Source organism: Terrapene carolina, unplaced genomic scaffold (assembly GCF_002925995.2).
Source record: "Terrapene carolina triunguis isolate 2854851 unplaced genomic scaffold, T_m_triunguis-2.0 Scaffold120, whole genome shotgun sequence".
NCBI lineage: Eukaryota > Metazoa > Chordata > Testudines > Emydidae > Terrapene > Terrapene triunguis.
In genome coordinates this window covers 12,098,283-12,117,831 of record NW_020664471.1, presented here as the reverse complement: position 1 = coordinate 12,117,831, position 19,549 = coordinate 12,098,283, and the positions used below count along the sequence as shown (strand labels likewise).

General features: G+C 42.5%; 1 protein-coding gene across 1 annotated transcript in view; it reads right to left on the bottom strand.

Moving 5' to 3' along the window:
* Nucleotides 1-5,039: 5,039 nt before the first annotated feature.
* Nucleotides 5,040-19,549, bottom strand: part of PSME4 (proteasome activator subunit 4) — a 207,189-nt gene continuing 192,679 nt past the window's right edge. The window contains exons 42-45 of the mRNA XM_026652532.2: nucleotides 16,772-16,934; nucleotides 15,675-15,808; nucleotides 7,347-7,485; nucleotides 5,040-6,755 (exon numbers count right to left, since the gene is read on the bottom strand). Of these exons, the coding sequence (XP_026508317.1) occupies nucleotides 7,351-7,485; nucleotides 15,675-15,808; nucleotides 16,772-16,934 (432 nt within the window). The 3' untranslated portion in view covers nucleotides 5,040-6,755; nucleotides 7,347-7,350. The remainder of the gene's footprint in view (nucleotides 6,756-7,346; nucleotides 7,486-15,674; nucleotides 15,809-16,771; nucleotides 16,935-19,549) is intronic.

Sequence of the window (19,549 nt, the reverse complement as noted above, 5' to 3'; positions counted from 1 at the left end):
GGGATCCGGAGCGTCCATTTGCCTCTTTGGTTTTTTGGTAGCCTTGTCTCAGCTCCTTGATTTTCACGCGGCACTGCGTTGCATCCCGGCTGTATCCTCTCTCTGCCATGGCTTTAGAGATCTTCTCGTAGATCTTTGCATTCCGTCTTTTGGAGCGCAGCTCGGCAAGCACGGACTCATCTCCCCACACAGCGATGAGATCCAAGACTTCCCAATCAGTCCATGCTGGGGCCCTCTTTCTAGTCTGGGATTGCACGGCCATCTCTGCTGGAGAGCTCTGCATCTTTGCCACTGCTGCTGAGCTCGCCACGGTGTCCAAACAGAAACTGCGATTCAAACTGCCCAGACAGGAAAAGGAATTCAAATTTTCCCGGGGTGTGGCTGGTCAGAGCATCCGAGCTCGGACTGCTGTCCAGAGCGTCAACAGAGTGTTGCACTGTGGGATAGCTCCCGGAGCTATTAGCGTCGATTTCCATCCACACCTAGCCTAATTCGACATGGCCATGTCGAATTTAGCGCTACTCCCCTCGTTGGGGAGGATTACAGAAATCGATTTAAAGAGAGCTCTATGTCGAACTAAATGGCCTTGTGGTGTGGATGGGTGCAGGGTTAATTCGATGTAACGGCGCTAAAGTCGACATAAACGCCTAGTGTAGACCAGGCCTAAGAAACTCGATCCCCAAGGCAGCTTTTCCAATGCAAGGCCAAGTCCTGTGAATATTTTCGGCACAAGGCTGGGTATTATTTTTTAAAATAATTTTAAATACCATTCCTCTTTATAACAGAGTGTGAGTGTTTCACAACTTTACTAAAAGAGCTCTAGACTGGTGCTGAAAAATATAAATGAAAGTGAAGATAAATTAGCTCACCACTTGTAGAATGAAATTAGAATCACAGAATATCAGGGTTGGAAGGGACATCAGGAGGTCATCTAGTCCAACCCCCTGCTCAAAGCAGGACCACTCCCCAACTATTTTTTTTGCCCCAGATCCCTAAATGGCCCCCTCAAGGACTGAACTCATAACCCTGAGTTTAGCAGGCCAATGCTCAAACCACTGAGCTATCCCTCCCTGTTAAGAATAGGTATATCTCCATAGATTATATTACGAAAAGGGGAGAGGGAAGTTTTTTTTAAAATTGATAAACTGCTATGAAAAGATTATTACAGAAGTTTAAATAAACTGGGATTCTATCAGAGGCGCAGTAGAACCAGGCTGAGTTAATTTGGAACCTACATAAGCAAAACAATGACCAATTGCACCTGGAGAAAAGGGATATAGGGGAAAAGTACATGAGAAAAATCTGGGTCTGCATTAGAAAAATCCACTGACATGAGCAGCTCCCTTGGCCATATTGCTGAAACTATAAATGTTATTTCGATCCTAAGTTCTGTCATCGTCATTGAACTGTTCAGCCTCTTGAAGTTTAACATGGCCCAAACTCTACTTCAGTTTATTTATAGTAAGAAAAAAGCTGGGCAGAGTCCTGAGGATCTCTCTTCAGACAGACAGAGACAGCTTCTCTTACTTCTCGGTCTAAGTGGTGCGCTATCTCTGGTAGTATAGTTTGAAATTTGGCAACATCCCTTGACGCTGAGTAGACTATGAAGGAGATTGGTGCTCCAGAGAATAACATGCTGCAGTGTGTCCAGTATCCACCTGCCTGAAGTTGAACAGAACTAGGCAGATGAGTAGTGGGCCTCCCAGGCCTATTTCTGAACAAAGGGCCCAGGTGCATTCATATTGAGGGGAAAGTAGGACCTATTCCTTGACCAGGGCTCCCCTGTTGCTTCAGATCTTATCCCTGAAATAAGAGAAATCCCTTCTCTGGTACCTTTTCTGTGGGTAGTGATGAAAGGAGCTCCTGCCTGTGCACAAGGGCTTGTAGTCCTTGAATTCTGCCAGAGGGTGGCATAAATACCTTGGCTTGTCTGTGTTTTCGGCTGCCCGATAGAGCTGCGTGGGTGAGGTTCTGTGGGCTGCAATGTGCAGGAGGTCAGATTAGATCATGAGGGTCCCTTCTGGCCTTAAAGTCTATGAGCTCTTCCCCAAAAAGGATTCAGCCAGAGAATTCTGAGGCACAGAGGAATTGCTGTCAAGTAACGAGAGTCACTGTCCAAAGTTTAAGATAGAGTTGGTGCCTGGTACTCTAACTTCCATGGCTCTCTCACTGGCTGCATCATAGAGTCTATCACAGACTTCAGAGAGAAATTGTTTATATGAATTTGACATGATTGCAGATGTGGAGGCTTTTGTCTCATTGCGTCAGAACAATGTGGCTGTAGTGAAACGTGGTTGCCAGGGAGGCTTTAGAGTCCACTTCAAAGTCCCTTTTATCTTCTTTACTGTGGGGTTTTGGGGGAAGAATCCACCTCAGCTGGGATGTTCAAGTCAGGGCAGGCAGGGAGCAGTTGTGGCAGAGAACCTCTGCTGCAGATCCTGAGAGGGTCTCCTTGCAGATGGAGCAATTCAGATTACTGCTTGCTCTGTTTAGCATGCTCCACCATGGTTGGGAGGAGACATAGAAGGTACTCTGGAGAGCAAAACCCAAGAAACTTCTGTCCCCTAAGGGAGAGCAGAGACCAGGTGAAAAGACGTTGCTTGCTACTGCCTGAACAATCAGCTTTAAAAACTAGAATGGCAATGATAAGGTGGGAGCCCTGAAACAATCACTCAGAATCTGGCTTAAGTGCAGAAGGGCCATACCCCACAAACAAGTGAACTGCCTCCAGTATCTGAGAGAAGAGGCACAACCTAAATGTCTCAGACTGGGGGATATGTTGGGATTCAAAATAATATTATATGGCTGAAATTGGTGGAAGCTAGTTAGAAATATGTTGGTGATTATTAGCTTTGGAATATCTTATTTATCATAGAATCATAGAATATCAGGGTTGGAAGGGACCTCAGGAGGTCATCTAGTCCAACCCCTTGCTCAAAGCAGGACCAATCTAGTTGCAGTTGGTCCTGCTTTGAGCAAGGAGTTGGACTAGATGACTTCCTGAGGTCGCTTCCAACCCTAATCTTCTTTATGTTGCTTGAGGGAAGCCACAAAAGAAAATTTTAGCAATGAACAAAGATGGTACCCCATGAAATGGTTCCATAATCTAATGTTTTGGCAAAACATATTGTAGTTAATCATTGGCTGCGTGTGTGTGTTCTTTGTGTGTGCTGTCCCAGCTCTGCGCAGATAGCCGACACAGCTGACCTTGATCAAACTTCCCACAAAGATCACAGACCTGTTTCAGTAGCGAAGGTGCCTGGCCAGGTTTATTGTCAACAAAGCACGGTCCTATAGATGCTATAGAACCACTAAGACATGTATGCCTATTACAATGGACCAGCTCAGTGAATGGCAGGACTTTCTATTCCCCCCTTGGCCAGCCAAAGACACCCCCACTGAGATCTCTCTTTATACACTGATACTACCAAGTTATGTATTGCCCCTCTGACATAATTAGTTACCACCTTTTACCTTGTATACGTTGGTTTGATCAAAACATCTCTATCCATCACCCTGTTACCCTGACTTTATCTTTAAGAGGGGTCAGTGTATCCTTGTATCATCTTCCGGAAGTGTGTTTACACCATAACCTTGTATTAGGGTGTTCTGGTACTATCCTTCTGGAATGTATTTGCATGAGTGTCCTGTGCCTAGTACTTTTTAGGAATGTCTTTGTTTTTGCAATTCCAGCCCTGTTCTTGCCAGGTTCTGTGAACTTGCAAGCAGGCTTGTTTTGTAACAGGGTCTGACTTCTGCTCACAATCTGACTTTAGCTAATTGCTCTATACCAGCAAGGCTTGACCACTACTGTAGTTCAGGCCGCATGTTTTAGGCTCTCTTTGTACTACACATATCATGCCCCAAGCCTAGGACAGAACAAAATTAATCTGAGCCATGGAAGAAATAGTTAAAAGACAAATTTGTTTGCACAATCACAAGTACGTTTTTATCCCAAGGAATTTTCAAGTTGAGCAATTTACCACGGATTTGCAGAGCTCACCTATGATGGCGAGTGCTAGTTGCTTATTAGCCACAATACCGTTACTATTATCTTTGAAGCACAGGGTCATATTCTCAGCTCCCTTTTTATCCCAGTTCCATAATCTGGCTACAGTTTTCCATCTGAGAATGGGAACTGATGTAAAGCTGGTGGGTCTGGCTCCTATGTCAATTGCCCTAAACCCAGCATAGGGGGCATAGCAGAGCTCGCTGCTTTCCTACATCAATTCTCAGCTAAGGTGTTGTCCTTTAAATAACCTAGCTTATTACATGTGCTTTCTACAATCTTTAGTGCTTTCAAAGTTAATTTTTATGCTACTGGAGAGATCTGAATTTCTTTGACTTTAGACAGCTGTCTGACTAGTGAATTCACTGTTGTGAAGGTAAAGCCTTTGGCCCTCGTCTCATCAGAATTCACAAGCTAAGGAGGATCAGGCATCATTAGCACATCAATGCAAGGAGAAAAGAAAACCTAAGGTCCTACTGGAGTAGGGACTGGTCATTCAACAAGTGGCATTCTTCCCTCTGCAGCAGTACCGATTGAATATCTCAAGTAAGGTATTAAGGGAAATTTGATGTTGAGATGTTATTTCCAGGAAATGTCATAAAACAGGTTGTGTCCACCTGTGGTTAAGTATTCCTAAAGAACTTTTCTCAATAGAATGGTGTTGATCTCAGTATCTTGACCAACTTCCATTTGTGTGATTACCTTGTGCCCACTTAAAATTATACCCACATTTGAAATGAATGCAGTATTATTCACTTGCTGTCTTTAACAGTGATGCTGTGTGATGTTAGAACAGATGCTATGTTCTATCCCTGAGGTAGTGCATTTCAGTGATGGGTAAAGAGACTATTGTTTATACACAAAATTTTAAAATGGCAACCCACAGGCTCACTACATAAAAAACCTGAATTCAGTTGAATTCCACAATGCATACAGATCTGATACAAAAACCCCATAGAAATTGGAGTAGACAATCCTAAATTAGACTCTGAAAGTAGTGAACTTCTGCTCAAGAAAGACAAAAAATGCAGATGTTACAAACAATCCATTTATTGGGTTTTAAACTAGGTACACAATTGAAATAATTTTGGCACTACGCTATACAGTGGTTACATCTGTGTGCTGACACTTAGTAAATACTGTACTAGGAACACTGCTGTGCTTTAAAATTGTATTGAGTCACTCAATCAGCAGGTAGATATTTCAAAATGTATTGTAGTGTTCCTGTAAGGAAGACTGTACAGGTTGTGTGAAAGATGAAACACAGCAACTTGTGAACTATTTCATTGTAGGAGGTACCTTGCATTCTGTAATCTTATCACATCAAAACATGTGATGTTAGCATTTAGAGATGGCCACAAATGTTGCATTAAAATCTTCATCAGATGTAGTCATGAGATAAATGAAAACTAAAACAAAATAAAATTTCTGCCTTTTAAACAAGGAACGATATTTTGCTAAAGAAAATAATTTAAAAAACACTAATGGCATTTGATTTGATACAAAAGCCAGAAGCACTACAGTATTAACATTGAAGAGTGAATTTTTACAAATTAATCTCACAATGATGTTATGTAAAAGGTTGCAAACTGTACAATGTCTTCCCAAAGCAATGCCTCTACAATTTATACAGTCTTTTACATCTATGTAACACATATTAAACATGTCGTTAAATAGCCAATAGATATCAGTCTCTGAACAAAGTTGCAGGCAAAAAACCAAAACCAAAAACAGAACTTTCACAATCTTAGCAGTCTTCCATTTAAGCAAGGTATGCTTCTCCAAATAGCGACTAATAGTCTTTTTAAATAAGAAAATGCTGTTAAAAAAGTTCAGTGCTTTTACACACTGTACATACTCTTCAGTCTCTGAATTAAAACATTGCTTGATAGCAAAAAATTAATATCTATGGGCTCTATTCATCTGAAAAGATCCACAGCCTTCCACCCTTAGGAAGCTGCAGATGGTCATGGGTTTAAGTTGTGCACCTGGTCAGATTACCTGCTAAAACTTGGCCAGACCATGGAAATTGCCCCACTTTCCATAGTACTGATCTCAGCTGCAGAGGACAGAATGGATATTTACATTTCCATAGAAGGTAAGATTTAAAAGGGTAGTCTTTTAAACTCTCAGCTGGATTAAATGGTACAGAGTTTGTCACCTAACGGGTACTTGAATGCAAGCAGTGAAAAAAAATCCTTTGAGGAAAAATAGGTTCCTGGCCTCTTGTCATGGGAGTAGGTGGGTTTGAGGTTCATAGGTACCAGCTCCTGCAGGTTGATCAGATAAAAAATGTCAACCAAAACTGGAGCACTTCCCTTAGAATGTTCAGACTTGCAGTCGTGTGTGCGCTGCAAATCCACTGATGTAAAAAATGACTGGGCACATGGAATAAGAAAGAAAAAGGAGGAGATGGGAAGAGATGGGTGGTGTAAGCCAGTGAGTAGAGAGTGAAGGTGGTAAGGTTGTATAATGCAGGCCCATGACATTATGCTTTGAAACAAGTAATGATCTGGCTCCGCAGATGCAGTAATGGAAGAACGCAGGGCTCCCATAGCTACTCCCTGTGGAGTTGTAATTCGTGATGAATAGAGCTCTGTTAGGACCTAATATTTGTATTTAAAAAATGGTTTTGATTAGGCATCACGATTTCCAAGACTAAAAGTTCCATACACAATAAATTAGTTTTGAGTTTCCTTTATTTTTGCAGAAATGTTTCTAGGTCCTCATTTTTTCCAAGAAGAACCTGAAATAGAAATAATTAAAAACAAGATTATATCTTCATCCATGTTCTCATGATACTACAGAAAATGATGATTAAAAAATTCCCTTGCAGGCTGACATAGTGGTCCAGTCACGTCACAACACATAGCATTCCCCTGCAAGAGATCAGGGTTCAAATTCAAGTCTGATTCCTTGTTCTGCAGATCAACAAGGACCAGGAACACCGTGAATGTGGTATGCTCAGTCTCAAGGTACCTTGTGTCTCTCTAGTGATGCTCCTCTGACAGAAATGCAGAGGGCAGTTTATGGGCTGAGAAAGTTTGGGAGCAAAGGGAGTGTTGATAGAACTTCTTTTCTTCTGAAGTCCTAGCCTTTTAGTTTACTTTATTCAAACAAAAATAAGGGAATACACAATAAAGATAAACAGCAGGTCACTAAAAGCGGAGTTTTCAACCAACAGAAGATACCCCACTGAGCATTGATAGTGACTTTGTTTGGAGGGAACGCTTTTCCCTGGATCTAGGACCTTTTCCTTCACTTTGACTGGATGGCTAGAGTGGATATCATAAAATGGCAATGTTTTCTAAATAAACCAAAATAAACACAGCCTTACCTATTTAGGCATAATAGCATGGTGATACTAAGAGGTCTGTAAGGACAAGCAGCTGGTCATCAGTGAACTGCTGTTTGTGCTCCTGCCAGTTGTCATGGTGTGTCCTCCGGAAATTGGACAGTGTTTTCTTTACTGTCATCTGTATAGCAGGCAACAAAAAATTAGATCTGTATTAATTTTTGATATATTTTTAAAACTGTTTCACATCTGTGGAAAGGGGATAACAAATATTCAGATGTAAGAGAGGGTTACTCACCTTGGGCAGGAACTGAGGTTCTTTGAGATGTGAATCCCCGTGAGAGCTCCACTTTAGGTGATTGTGCGCCCTGCGCCTCTAGTCGGAGAATTTTGACAAAAATCTTGGCTGGGCCGCACATGCACTCTCCCCGTCTTGTGCCTGCAGCGGCAATTAACTAGTGCTGTGCAGCTCCCAACCCCCCAGTTCCTTCTCTACCGCAGAGGAATTAATTGGAACTCCGAAGTAGAGGGGAGGAGGATGGGTAGTGGAACACTCACAAGGACAACCATCTCAAAGAACCTGTTACTGCACAAGGTGAGTAACCCTCTCTTCTTCGAGTGGAATCCCTGTGGGTGCGCCACTTTAGGTGACAGTAGAGCAGTTCCCCTCAGGGGAAAAGAGGGAATTCGGAGCTAGGTCTGAATGGATAATAAGACGGTGTGTCCCAGCCGAGTGTCAGAGGCTGAGACCTGATCGATGATGTAGTGTTGAATGAATGTGTAAGGAGATGTCCAAGTAGCTGCATTGCATATGTCGGTAATAGGCACATCGTGCAGGAAGGCAACCGATGTGGCTACTTATCTTGTGGAGTGTGTTCTAACCTTGAGGGGGATTGTAGGTCATGTTGTCATTAACAGAGCTGAATGCAATCTGAAATCCATCTGGAAAGTCTCTGCTTAGAGATGGGTTTGCCTTTGGAGCAGTCCGAGGTGGAGAGGAACAATTTAGGAGTTTTCCTGAATGATTTGGTCTGTTCAAGATAAAAGGCAAGCGCCCTTCTAATGTCCAGGGTGTGGAAAATCGCTTCTTGCCTGTCCTTGTGAGGTTTAGGGAAGAGCATGAGAAGATGGATAGGCTGATTGATAGGAAGAAAGGACTTTAGGCAAAAATTTGGGGTGAGGTCAGAGTGACCTTGTTTTTGAAAAAAACCAAAACAAAACATATAGGGTGGTCCAGCCATAAGAGCAGAAATTTCTCCCATGCGATGGTGACTATGAAGGCCACCTTCATGGAAAGGTGTAGAAGAGAACATGTGGCCAAGGGTTTGAATAGGGCAATTGTGAGAGATCGAAGCACTAAAGTCAGATCCTATGGGGGCGTTGGGGCTCTGAGTTCTGGGTAGAGGCTGCACATTCCCTGGAGGAATCTTTTGGTAATTGGGTGAGCAAAGACTGAAACGCTGTCCACTTCATCATGGAATGTTGTAATGGCTGCCAAATGCACCTGCAGGGAACTAACTAAAAGGCCAGATTTCTTCAGGTACAGCATGTAGTCCATTACCACTGGTATGGGAGAGGTGGTGGCGTCCATTTGTTTGTTTAGGCACCACATGTGGAATCTCTTCCATTTATGTAGGTATGTAGCCCGTGCAGTGGGCCGCCTTCTGTTTAGTAGGATGTCTTTAACATCCTCAGAACAAGTTATCTCCTTGCCATGGAACTATTGAGGAGCCAGGATATGAGATGGGGCGACTCCAGGTTTGGATGCAGAGTCTGACCCGCATCCTAAGAGAAGAGATTTGGAAGAAGTGGAAGGAGACACGGTGGCATGACAACATCTGTTTCAGGTATGGGTACCAGGTTTGTCTGGGTCATACTGGTGCCATCAGGATGACTTTTGCATGATCGATTCTGATCTTGTTCAGGATGCTGGACAGCAATGGGATGGGAGGAAAAGCATACAGGAGGGATACATGCCACGGAATGAAAAGTGTGTCACCTGATCCCAGACCCACTCTGGGACTGGACATTTGCTGTTTCGTTTTGTGGCGAATAGGTCTATCGCGGGGAACCCCCATAGTTGAAATGTGATCTGGATCACGCAGGTGTTGATTGCCCACTCATGGTCATTCGAGAACCTTCGACTTAATGTGTTGGCTGTGATATTCTGAGACTCCGGCAGGTAGGTGGCTGATATGGTGACTTTGTGTTGTATGCACCATGTCTAGAGTTTTATGGCCTCCATACATAGGGAGTGTGATCTTACTCCTCCCTGTTTATTTATGTAGAACATGCAGGCTACATTGTCCATCATGATCTGTATGTTTTTGTCTTTGATCAGAAGCATGAAATGTGCACAGGTATTGCGAATTGCGCGTAATTCCAGTACATTGATGTGGAGTGTTGATTAGGAAGGAGACCATCTTCCCTGTACTGTGAGCTTGCCTAGTTGGGCACCCCACCCCAGTAGAGAGGCATCCGTTGTGATTATCAATTCGGGAGGAGGCTGAAGGAAAGACACCTGCGCAGATGTTGTGTGGGTGAGTCCACCATTGTAGTGAGTCCTTGACCTTCATTGGCATACTCAGAAGTCTGTTCAAATTGTGTTTGTGTGGTGTGAATACCATCTTGAGCCAACACTGCAAGAGCGCATGTGAATTCTGGCATGTTTCACCACGTATGTGGTCACTGCCATGTGATCTAGTAGCTGAAGACAGGTCCTGGCCAATATCCTTGGGCTGTGCACCAAGGTATTGATGAGGTTCGTTAGAGCGGTGAATCTCTGAAGAGGTAATGATGCTGTTGCTTCTAGAGAATTTAGATGCGCGCCGATTAAATCTAGCTTCTGGACTGGCGTTAATGTGGAATTTTGGACGTTTATTTGTAGGCTGAGACTGGTGAAGAGTGACATTGTCTGGTGCGTGACTGTGATGGCTTCTGCCCAAGTGTGAGCCTTGATTAGACAGTCGTCTAAGTAGGGGTAGATCATGACCCCGTGCTTGAGAAGGTGGGCTGCCGCCACAGCAAGGACTTTGGAAAATACTCAGGGGGCCATGGAGAGGCCAAAGGGTAGCATTATATATTGGAAATGGACCTGTCCTAGTACAAACCGAAGAAATTTCCTGTGCATAGGGCGTATAGAAATGGGAAAATATGCATCTTTCAGGTTGAGGGCTGCAAACCAATCCCCTTGTTCCAGTGCTGGAATGATTGTAGCTAACATAACTATCCTGAATGTTGTGTTCTGACGAATTTGTTTAGCTTCCTGAGATCGAGGATGGGTCTCCATCCTCCAGACTTCTTTCGGGTTAAAAAATAATGAGAATAGAATCATAGAACTGGAAGAGACCTCGAGAGGTCTAGTCCAGTCCACTGCACTTGTGGCAGGATTAAGTATTATCTAGACCATTCCTGACAGGTGACCATTCCTGACAGGTAGAAGCCCTTCCCTCTGTGATGTACCAGAACTATCTACTGCGCCCAGTTGTAGGAGATGCTCCTCTTCCTGTCTCAGGAAAGGCTCGTGAGAGGGGTACCTGAAGAGGGACAGGATGGGAGGGTGAGTAGGAGGGATGGAGAGGAACTGGAGGGCATAGCCAGGCTTGATGATTTCCAGTACCCATCTATCGGAAGTGATGGTTTGCCGTTTTGGATAGAACGGTATTAGACAATTGGTAAAAGGGATGGTTGGTGGGAGGTAGTGTTGGCAGCAAAAGTTGGGGGGAGGTCTGGTAAGCCCTTGACCAAGCCTTCAAATCTGCTGTTTAGAGGTTGACTGTTGAGATGTGGTGGGTTGGGAGGAGCTTAGTCTGTGTCTGGATGGTCTCTATCTACGCCTCTGGTTATTGTATTGTCTTGGCTGCTGTGTGTACGATGGTCCTTGCCGCCGTGTCAGTAGAGTCCAAAGAGGCTTGGAGGGCAATTCTAGCCAAGAGCGGAAATGAGCGATGTAAACTGTTCTCTTTTGTCCTCTCGTATGTAGTCAATAAAGTCAGAAAATTTGGAATAGTTTGTATGGTCATAATTCGCCATAAGTACTTCATAATCAGCGATCCGGAAGTGCAGTGTTGCTGATGAATAGGCCTTGTGGCTGAGTAAGTCCAATCTTTTCCCCTCTTTATCATAAGGGGTGGTTCTAGAGTAATGCTGTTTGCCCCGTTTGTTGACTGCATCAATTACCAATAAATTTGTCTGAGGGCGTGTGAATAGAGATTCCATCCCTTCTGAAGGGATGTAATATTGTTTGTCCGCTCTCTTACATGTGGGTGGGATGATAGCAGGGGTCTGCCAGATGTTTGTGGCAGGTTCCATGATTGCTGAGTTAATCTGAAGGGCAATGTTGGAGCAAATGACGTGTGAAGTATATCCAAGCGCTTGTGACGCGACTTGGAGATCTCCTCTAGGGTTATCTGGAGTGTCTCTGCTATTCTTTTGAAGAGCTCCTGGAAATTCCTGAAATCATCTCCAGCGGTAGGCGTAAGGGGCATAATAGTCTCACCCAGTGACAATGAAGTGCAGGTGGCAGGAGCTGCCTCCTGAACTAAAACGTCTTCCCTTTCCTCAACGCTCTGTTTGGGAGGGGCAGCTGGTGGCACTGTAGACTGTGGTGAAGAGTGCCTATGTACCTCTGTGGTGCCACTTAGGGATCTGGGGTAAAACGGTCTATAAGCTGCCCATGGGTCCCAGAATGCCCACTGAAATGGGAAGGGCATAGGTGGGGGCTTCCAGGGGTAAGCATACCACCCGTGAAATTCAGACCTTGGCAGAGGCTAAGGGCGTTCCTGATGTGCGGATTGAACACTTCCTTGCATAAGTGAAGAGTGTTGGGAGGAGAAAACTTCCCATCTTCTTCATCTTCATCCTCCTCGCTAGAGAAAGGAGGAGCGGCTGTAATTGGTGGAGTGAGTGGTAGCAAAAGTACCGAAGAAGTATCGGTACTGAGGAGAGATGATTCTGGTACTGGGGCAATTGTCAGGTCCTTCGGAGCAAGAAACTCTTGAGGCTGTGGTACCGATGACGGTACCTGTGTGCAAGGTGGTACAGAGAATAGTGGGAGTACCAGGGGACCTTGTGGTACCAGTAGGAAAGGAGCCGACAGCAAGCATGCTGAGGATCGCGTGGCAATCTGCGGTGCAGTGTCTGTGCTACTGAACATAGGGCCAGCAGGTGGCGCTATTGCCTTTTGTACTGAAAAATTGCTTGGTACTGAGCGCTTTGTCTGTGCTAACGGTGCCAAGGTGGTCTTCTGTCTGCCCTCCTTCTTAGAGCCTGCCTGCTTAGTGTCTGCGGCTCTGATGGTACTGGAAATCGCTGCCGACTCAAAGGTACTAAGCCACAGCATGTTCGATACCGATGTGGTGGATGGAGTTGGGGAACGTTTCCTCTTTGACGCGGTCTTGGTAGGTGGAGTGTTAGCTCTCCTCTTTCCACGTCCTTTAGGAGATAGGTCCCTTCCTTTCAGGATGGAGGAGGGGGGTCTGTCAGAAGCTGCCTGAGGTGACAGGGAGGCAGGAGAAGTTTGCGAGCCCGGGTCTGAGGCGGGACGGAGAGACTTCTCCATTAGGATAAGTTTCAGTTTAAGATCCCTCACTTTCCTTATCCGGGTCTTAAGATTGTGGCAATGGGTGCATTTCTGGGGCACATAAGTTTTTCCCAGGCACCAGACACACTGCAAGTGATCATCAGAAAGTGGAATTGCCTCGTGACAAGAGAGGCAGCGTTTAAAGCCAGGCGACCCTGGCATTCTGAGGAAAAATAATGTCCCTTAAGAGGACGAAAGGAAATTTAAAAAAAAAAATTTTAACGGGGAGAAAAAGAAATAAAGGGTTCTTAACCAACTAACCTAACTACACTAAGCTACTTGACTAATCTAATTCAACTACATCTGAGGTAAAAGCGAGAGCGCGCACTGCTGGAGCTCCGACTCGGACCAAGGGCGGCTGAGAAGGAACTGGTGGGTGAAAGGACTGCACAGCACTAGTTAATTGCCACTGCAGACGCAAGACGGCGAGAGTGCATCTGCGGCCCAGCCAGGTACTGCTATCGAAATTCTCTGACTAGAGGCGCAGGGCGCACAATCACCTAAAAGTGGAGCTCTCACAGGGACTCCACTCGAAGAAGAACAGGTAGTTCTATATGTTGATGACACTCCTAAACTAGCATTAGTATACGTTTAGACAATTGGGAAGTCTGGAATGGACCCCCAAAAATTCATCCAGTCCAGATCTGTAAGATTTTAGAATTTACAACTAGTTTTAAATTCTAATATCTCTAGATCAATGTTGTCAAGGCTCTTACATATGGTGAAACAACCTTTGCTAGTTGTTTTTTTGTTTTGTTTTGCAAACTTTGGAGCCCTATGATACATTCTTATTACTCTTGATCAAAATGGTTTTCTTCCCTCCTCTCAATTTTCAGTCTTGTTGATGCTACTGTAGGGGCTCAGGCTCTACTGGATTTTTCAGTGCTGGACAGACAGATGGTAAAAGGCTTAAACAATAATTTTTGTTCAGTCACATACAACTTGCAAAGTGGGTGGAGATCAAACTTTTAGGGTCACATTCCAGAGATATTTATCTTTATTCCAGCGATATCGTTATTTTGCCTTTGAGGTGCACCAAATGAGATATATTAAATGATAATAGGATCGTCTCCTATTATTATTTAATAGATCTCATTTGGTGCACCTCAAAGGCAAACTAATTATATACACTCTCCAGATTTAATTTTTGTAATCCAGTAAAAGTCAGCCCTAGCAGAACTGGTTAGCTCTTTCCAGGAAATTCCCCTCCATAAAGTTTAAACACTATAGTTAATAACAGCAGTATAGTTGGAGTGCTAGCAACAGCTACAGTAACTCCTCACTTAACATTGTAGTTATGTTCCTGAAAAATGCGACTTTAAGCAAATGATGTTAAGCGAATCCAATTTCCCCATAAGAATTAATGTAAATGGGGGGGTTAGGTTCCAGGGAAACTGTTTTTACCAGACAAAAAACTATATATTATATAGATATACACACAGTATACATTTTAAACAAACAATTTAATACTGTACATAGCAATGATGATTGTGAAGCTTGGTTGAGGTGGTGAAGTCAGAGGGTGGGATATTTCCCAGGGAATGCCTTGCTGCTAAATGATGAACTAGCACTCAGCTGAGCCCTCAAGGGTTAACACATTGTTGTTAATGTAGCCTCTCATCAAGGCAGCACGAACATGAGGGAGGGGAGACAGCACAGCAGACAGAGACAGACACACACCGTGTGTGTGTGTGTGTGTGTGTGTGTGAGAGAGAGTGAGTGAGAGAGAGAGAGAGAGAGAGATGCACACTACCCCTTTAAGTAAGCTGACCCACTCTTAAATGCATTGTCTTTTTAAGTGGATCAGGAAGTTGAGACAGCAGCTGCTGCCCCAAGCTCTCTCTGTCTCTCTCCGTCCATGTCCCCTCCCTGCTCTGTATGGAGAGGGGGTAGAGCAGGGTGGAGGGTGACACCCTGACATTAGCCCCCCTTCCTCCCCTGCGCAGCAAGCAGGAGTCTCTGGGAGGAGCTCCAAGGCAGAGGGCAGGAGCAGCACACGGCAGTGGGGGGCGGGACAGCTGAACTGCCGATTGCTAGCCTGCTGGGTGGCTGCAGCACAAGGAACTTAGGAGAGCAGGGAGCTGATAGGGGGGCTGCCGGTCCACCCTGGTTACAAGCCCCCACCAGCTACCTGCAACGGGCTGCTCTTCCTGCAAGCAGTGGACAAAGCAGGTGGCTGGCAAACGACGTTAGAAGGGAGCATTGCACAACTTTAAACGAGCATGTTCCCTAATTGATCAGCAACGTAACAACGAAACAACGTTAACTGGGACGACTTTAAGTGAGGAGTTACTGTACAGGCAAAGATGCTTAAGTATTTCCATTCAAAGCCCCTTTTTTGAGTTGCTCATAAAAGTTTCCAGTACTTTCATCTATCAGGCTGCAATTTTATAGGCCCTGGTGTCTACCCAATGATTTTGTTTGCCTTTTTTTTTTTTTTGTTTAGTTTGTGTAAAAACTCTGTTAGTCATTTTTGAGTACAAGGAGAGTAAGGGAATTTCCCCATTATAAATAAAACTCTCTCCGCTTTCTACTTAATTTATTTTTGGCTCTAGTGTAGAAATGACTGAGGCAGAAATAGAAATATGGCAAGGAATTGGCATGCTTTCATAAGGTGCCTTTGAGTTAAAGCAGGTTTGGATTTAGCAAAGTTATGAACTTTTGAAGAAAAAATGTCACATTGTGACACACATATTCCTTCAGTGTCTTTCTTCAGGAAGCTAATGTAAGGATGATAGACATGTTTTAGATTAAACAGAAAAAAATAAATAGAATCAGACTATTTTTACCTCAATAGGCTGAGGATCATTAAGGTGGGCACTGAGGTCCATCAGAAGCTGGGGCATCCAAGTTGGTACATCATAAGGGCTTGACAAAATACATGCACTAAGTCCAAGCACACCAGCATGGCGCTTAACCAAGTCTGCAATGAAAAGACCGTAATATACATGTGGCAGGATACAAATCTCTCAAAGTATGTTTCCATAACACAGCCAGACTTGAAACTTCACTTTCAGTAATTCCAGCTATTTTTAACTTACCAAAAGTACTAAAATAAATACACATTAAACGTAAGTTGTCATGAGCAGTAAAGTGCAACTAACATCCATACTAGGGGAATTCTTAATGTCCACCTCTTCTATCCATTACAGGCTCTTGTGAAGAATCAAAAAGGAGAGGTTATTTACCAGTTCAAGGGCTGCCTCTGCATATCTACACTCAGTGGACTAAAAAATGCCTACATCAGTTTTCTGTAACTTTCTGGTAAACTGTTCCTATTGGGGCTCATGTAAATACAGTCTAATGCCACTGAAAGTTCTAGGGAGGGCAAGCTCTAACTTAGTTCCTTTCTCCGGTGCCTCACAGGTGAAGGTGGATGAGGAGTGTGACTGCTAAGACAACCCTCAAAGAACTACACTTACTGGTAAAATAACCACTTCCTCTTTGACGAGTCTCTGAATACATGTACTTTCATGGAGACTGGTAAGCAGTACACCCTAGGTATAAGAATAAACCACAAAAACCTATTAATCTAGCCATATAACCCTGCTCTGTAGTAGTATATTGTTATTTAACGTTTGTACTGTATCAGCACCCAAAATACGTAATTGGGATTGGGACCCCATTGTGTTAGGAGCAATACAAACATACAGGAAAAAAGTCAAATGTATAAACAAAAATATTTTGTCATGATGGTTTATAAACATTTAAGTATTATAAATATTTGCATACACATCAGATCTGTTTCTTTATGTATATTGCTTGAAGATTCCTCCTTAACTGCAGGGCCTATTCTAGCCATCTGAGTTGTCTAAGGATGATGTAAATAAAGTAACTGAACCAGTTTTTTAATTAAGAGTTTGCTTCTCTGAGACAGTGTCTTTACCTGCAGAAGGAATGGTATCCACCACTGTGCCAAGGTCTCGCTTTCTCTTTTTTGGTAGTCTTGTCTTGCAGAGCTGTTCAAAGTGAGTCTGCACAGGGCTATCCATAGTGAGGAAGTTGCACTGTAGCAGACCACTCAGTGTGGTAGCAGCCATTTCTCTCACCTAGGAGCAGAAACATCAGCTACATCAATTACTACAGCAAACATTCATGACTGACTTTTATTACTGCCCTTTGGACTTATCAGTTAGATTACGTTGCCATACTGTGCTTGAGAAAGGTCTTTCAAGTTTTTATCACCTCATCTTAGTAGGCCATTAAATACAATTAGTATATTAAAGTGTCACATATAAAGCAATAACCAATATTCATTTACAATTTTAAAACTGTCTTTACACAGGTAGACAAAATTAGTGATCCACGACTGCAGCAAACAATAAAATTTCAGTGTCAAACTTGTGTTGTAAGCTAAAACAGCAACTGATTTTGAATTTTGAAAAATAGTCATGTGTGATAAATATATAATCCAGAACAATTTATAATAATGCTACTGTGATTTTATAGAAAATATATAAATAGTACAACTATTATAGAGATACCTGCTTTCTCCATTAATGAAATCGGTACACTAAGGTCAGTTTACACAGGGGAAAGTATACCTTTATGCAAAGTGTTTCATTTCTTTCCTTGCTACATATGAAACCTTTATAATCTACAGCATAGGATGAACATCTTGGAGATATGCAAGTTTAAGAATTTTTATATTCATGATATCCATTACCCTAGTTGAATCTTGGGAAATTTACCAGGCCCCCCTGTATTAAGACTGAATTACCACAATACTCTTCATAATGCTGTAACTCTTGCTGATATTTATAAGCAATGTTGGGTTATTAGGCAATAATATCATGTCAGTAGTGTGCAGTCACTGACTCAGTTCTGTAGCCTTCCAGTATTCATTTTACTGCCTTGAGCCTTGGTCAATCCATCAGTAAACTGGCTTGTAAAAATAGATACGATAGAGACATGCACCGCTCTTTTGTAACTAAGTTACCAAAAGTACAAGCCAAATCAATTTCAACTAATTATCCACAAATTCACAATGCTACTATCTTTTTTATAATTTCACCGGGTTTAATTATATTTGAAGACAATTAAATTACTGTTTGCTTACAAAAACAGCTACGCCTACTCAGTGTTACTACATCACTCCTAACAGGCTATTAAAATCAGTGAAATACACACACAAAATTAATAAATTGTAGAAACACAGGTTCTGCCTTATCATCTCAAATTTGGTCCTGTCGTAATAGGCCCATTGCTATTAAAAACCAAGGTGTATGGGCTGACCATAAGAACATTTTAACATTTAAAAATCTGAAAGCCCAATTAGCTTATTAAAATGTTGGCAGCAGTTGCCTCATTTACTGATAAGTACATACTGTTACACTTACACTAAACAGAACGCACATCTATCTAGAGTACAAACACCTACCAACGCTCTGAATCCAATGTAGCAGATTATAATAAATTATATCCTTGAACATAATGTTCTGAACCTCCACAAAGCAATAAAGTATAGCAGCAAGTGCTGTAATAATTAAACATAGTAAGTTAACAATAGGCTCTGGAGACTTCCTTCTATTTACATTTCCACAGCATATTATTCAAATGTGATCCTTGTTATTAATAGTGTAAAGTATGAAGTGAAATAGTCTGCCAGTACTGTTTATCAGCAATTTATGAGCCTCTTAAGGACTAAGCTATTAAATGAAACATGAAGTGCTAATGCAAGTCCCAGAATAGGTGGAAGCCTGGCTGTAAAGTGAGCAGGCTCACTAGGTAACTAATCATTTACATCACTGTTCACTGTATTAGAATCCATTTTCAATATTGTCAAATCAGTCTTACTAATGGTAATATTTTGCTGCAAGAAACACCTAGAAACAAAGTCCTTAAAAATTACATTAATAAGGTATAATTTTATACATATATATTGCAATACCCATTAACATCTCACATAGTTAAGGATTTATAAGCCATCAGGCCTATATGATGATCTAAAAGCTACAGAGTAGAAACATATTCAGTGGAATACTTTCCCATGCATCAGGATTTTCTAACTACACTTTTTTGTAGAGGAGTCAAACTGTAGCAGTTGGCTTTCTTGTTCTAAAAGTAAGTAATAAGTGTTTAATGACATACTGAAAATTAGAACAAAAAATTCAGACCACAATGTAAAGTTTTAGTGAAGTACTCTCAATGCTCTATTTGCTGTAAGAAGCTAGGACACTCAAGTTTCTTAAAAGGGAAATTGTAATAAAAAGATTTTAAGCCGTACATTTCACTATATACTTTTACAGTATATAAAGTACAAAAAAAGAAGCAAAGTATGAAGCTGCCATTTTGACAGTTTCCTAAAGCAGATCAGGACTGAGAAAATTTAAATCCCATTAAAAACACTATAAATTAGATTCAATGTTGTCTTACAGTAAATTATGTACTTTTTATATGTTTTGGTTCATTTAACAGCTGTTTTAACATTGACTCCATGAACAACTAACGAAACATCTTAACCCTTTAAGGGACCATTTACCCAGACTAGATGTTTCAATTTCACAGATTTTAATACCAGAATGGATAAGTTATAAACAAACTAGGCAGCTGCCTAGGGCAGCATATTCTGCCTAGGGAAACCAGGGCCAACCTGAATGGCACTGCAACACCGCATGTCAGGTTACAATGCCATTAACTCAAATTTGGCCTAGCTGTCCCTCCG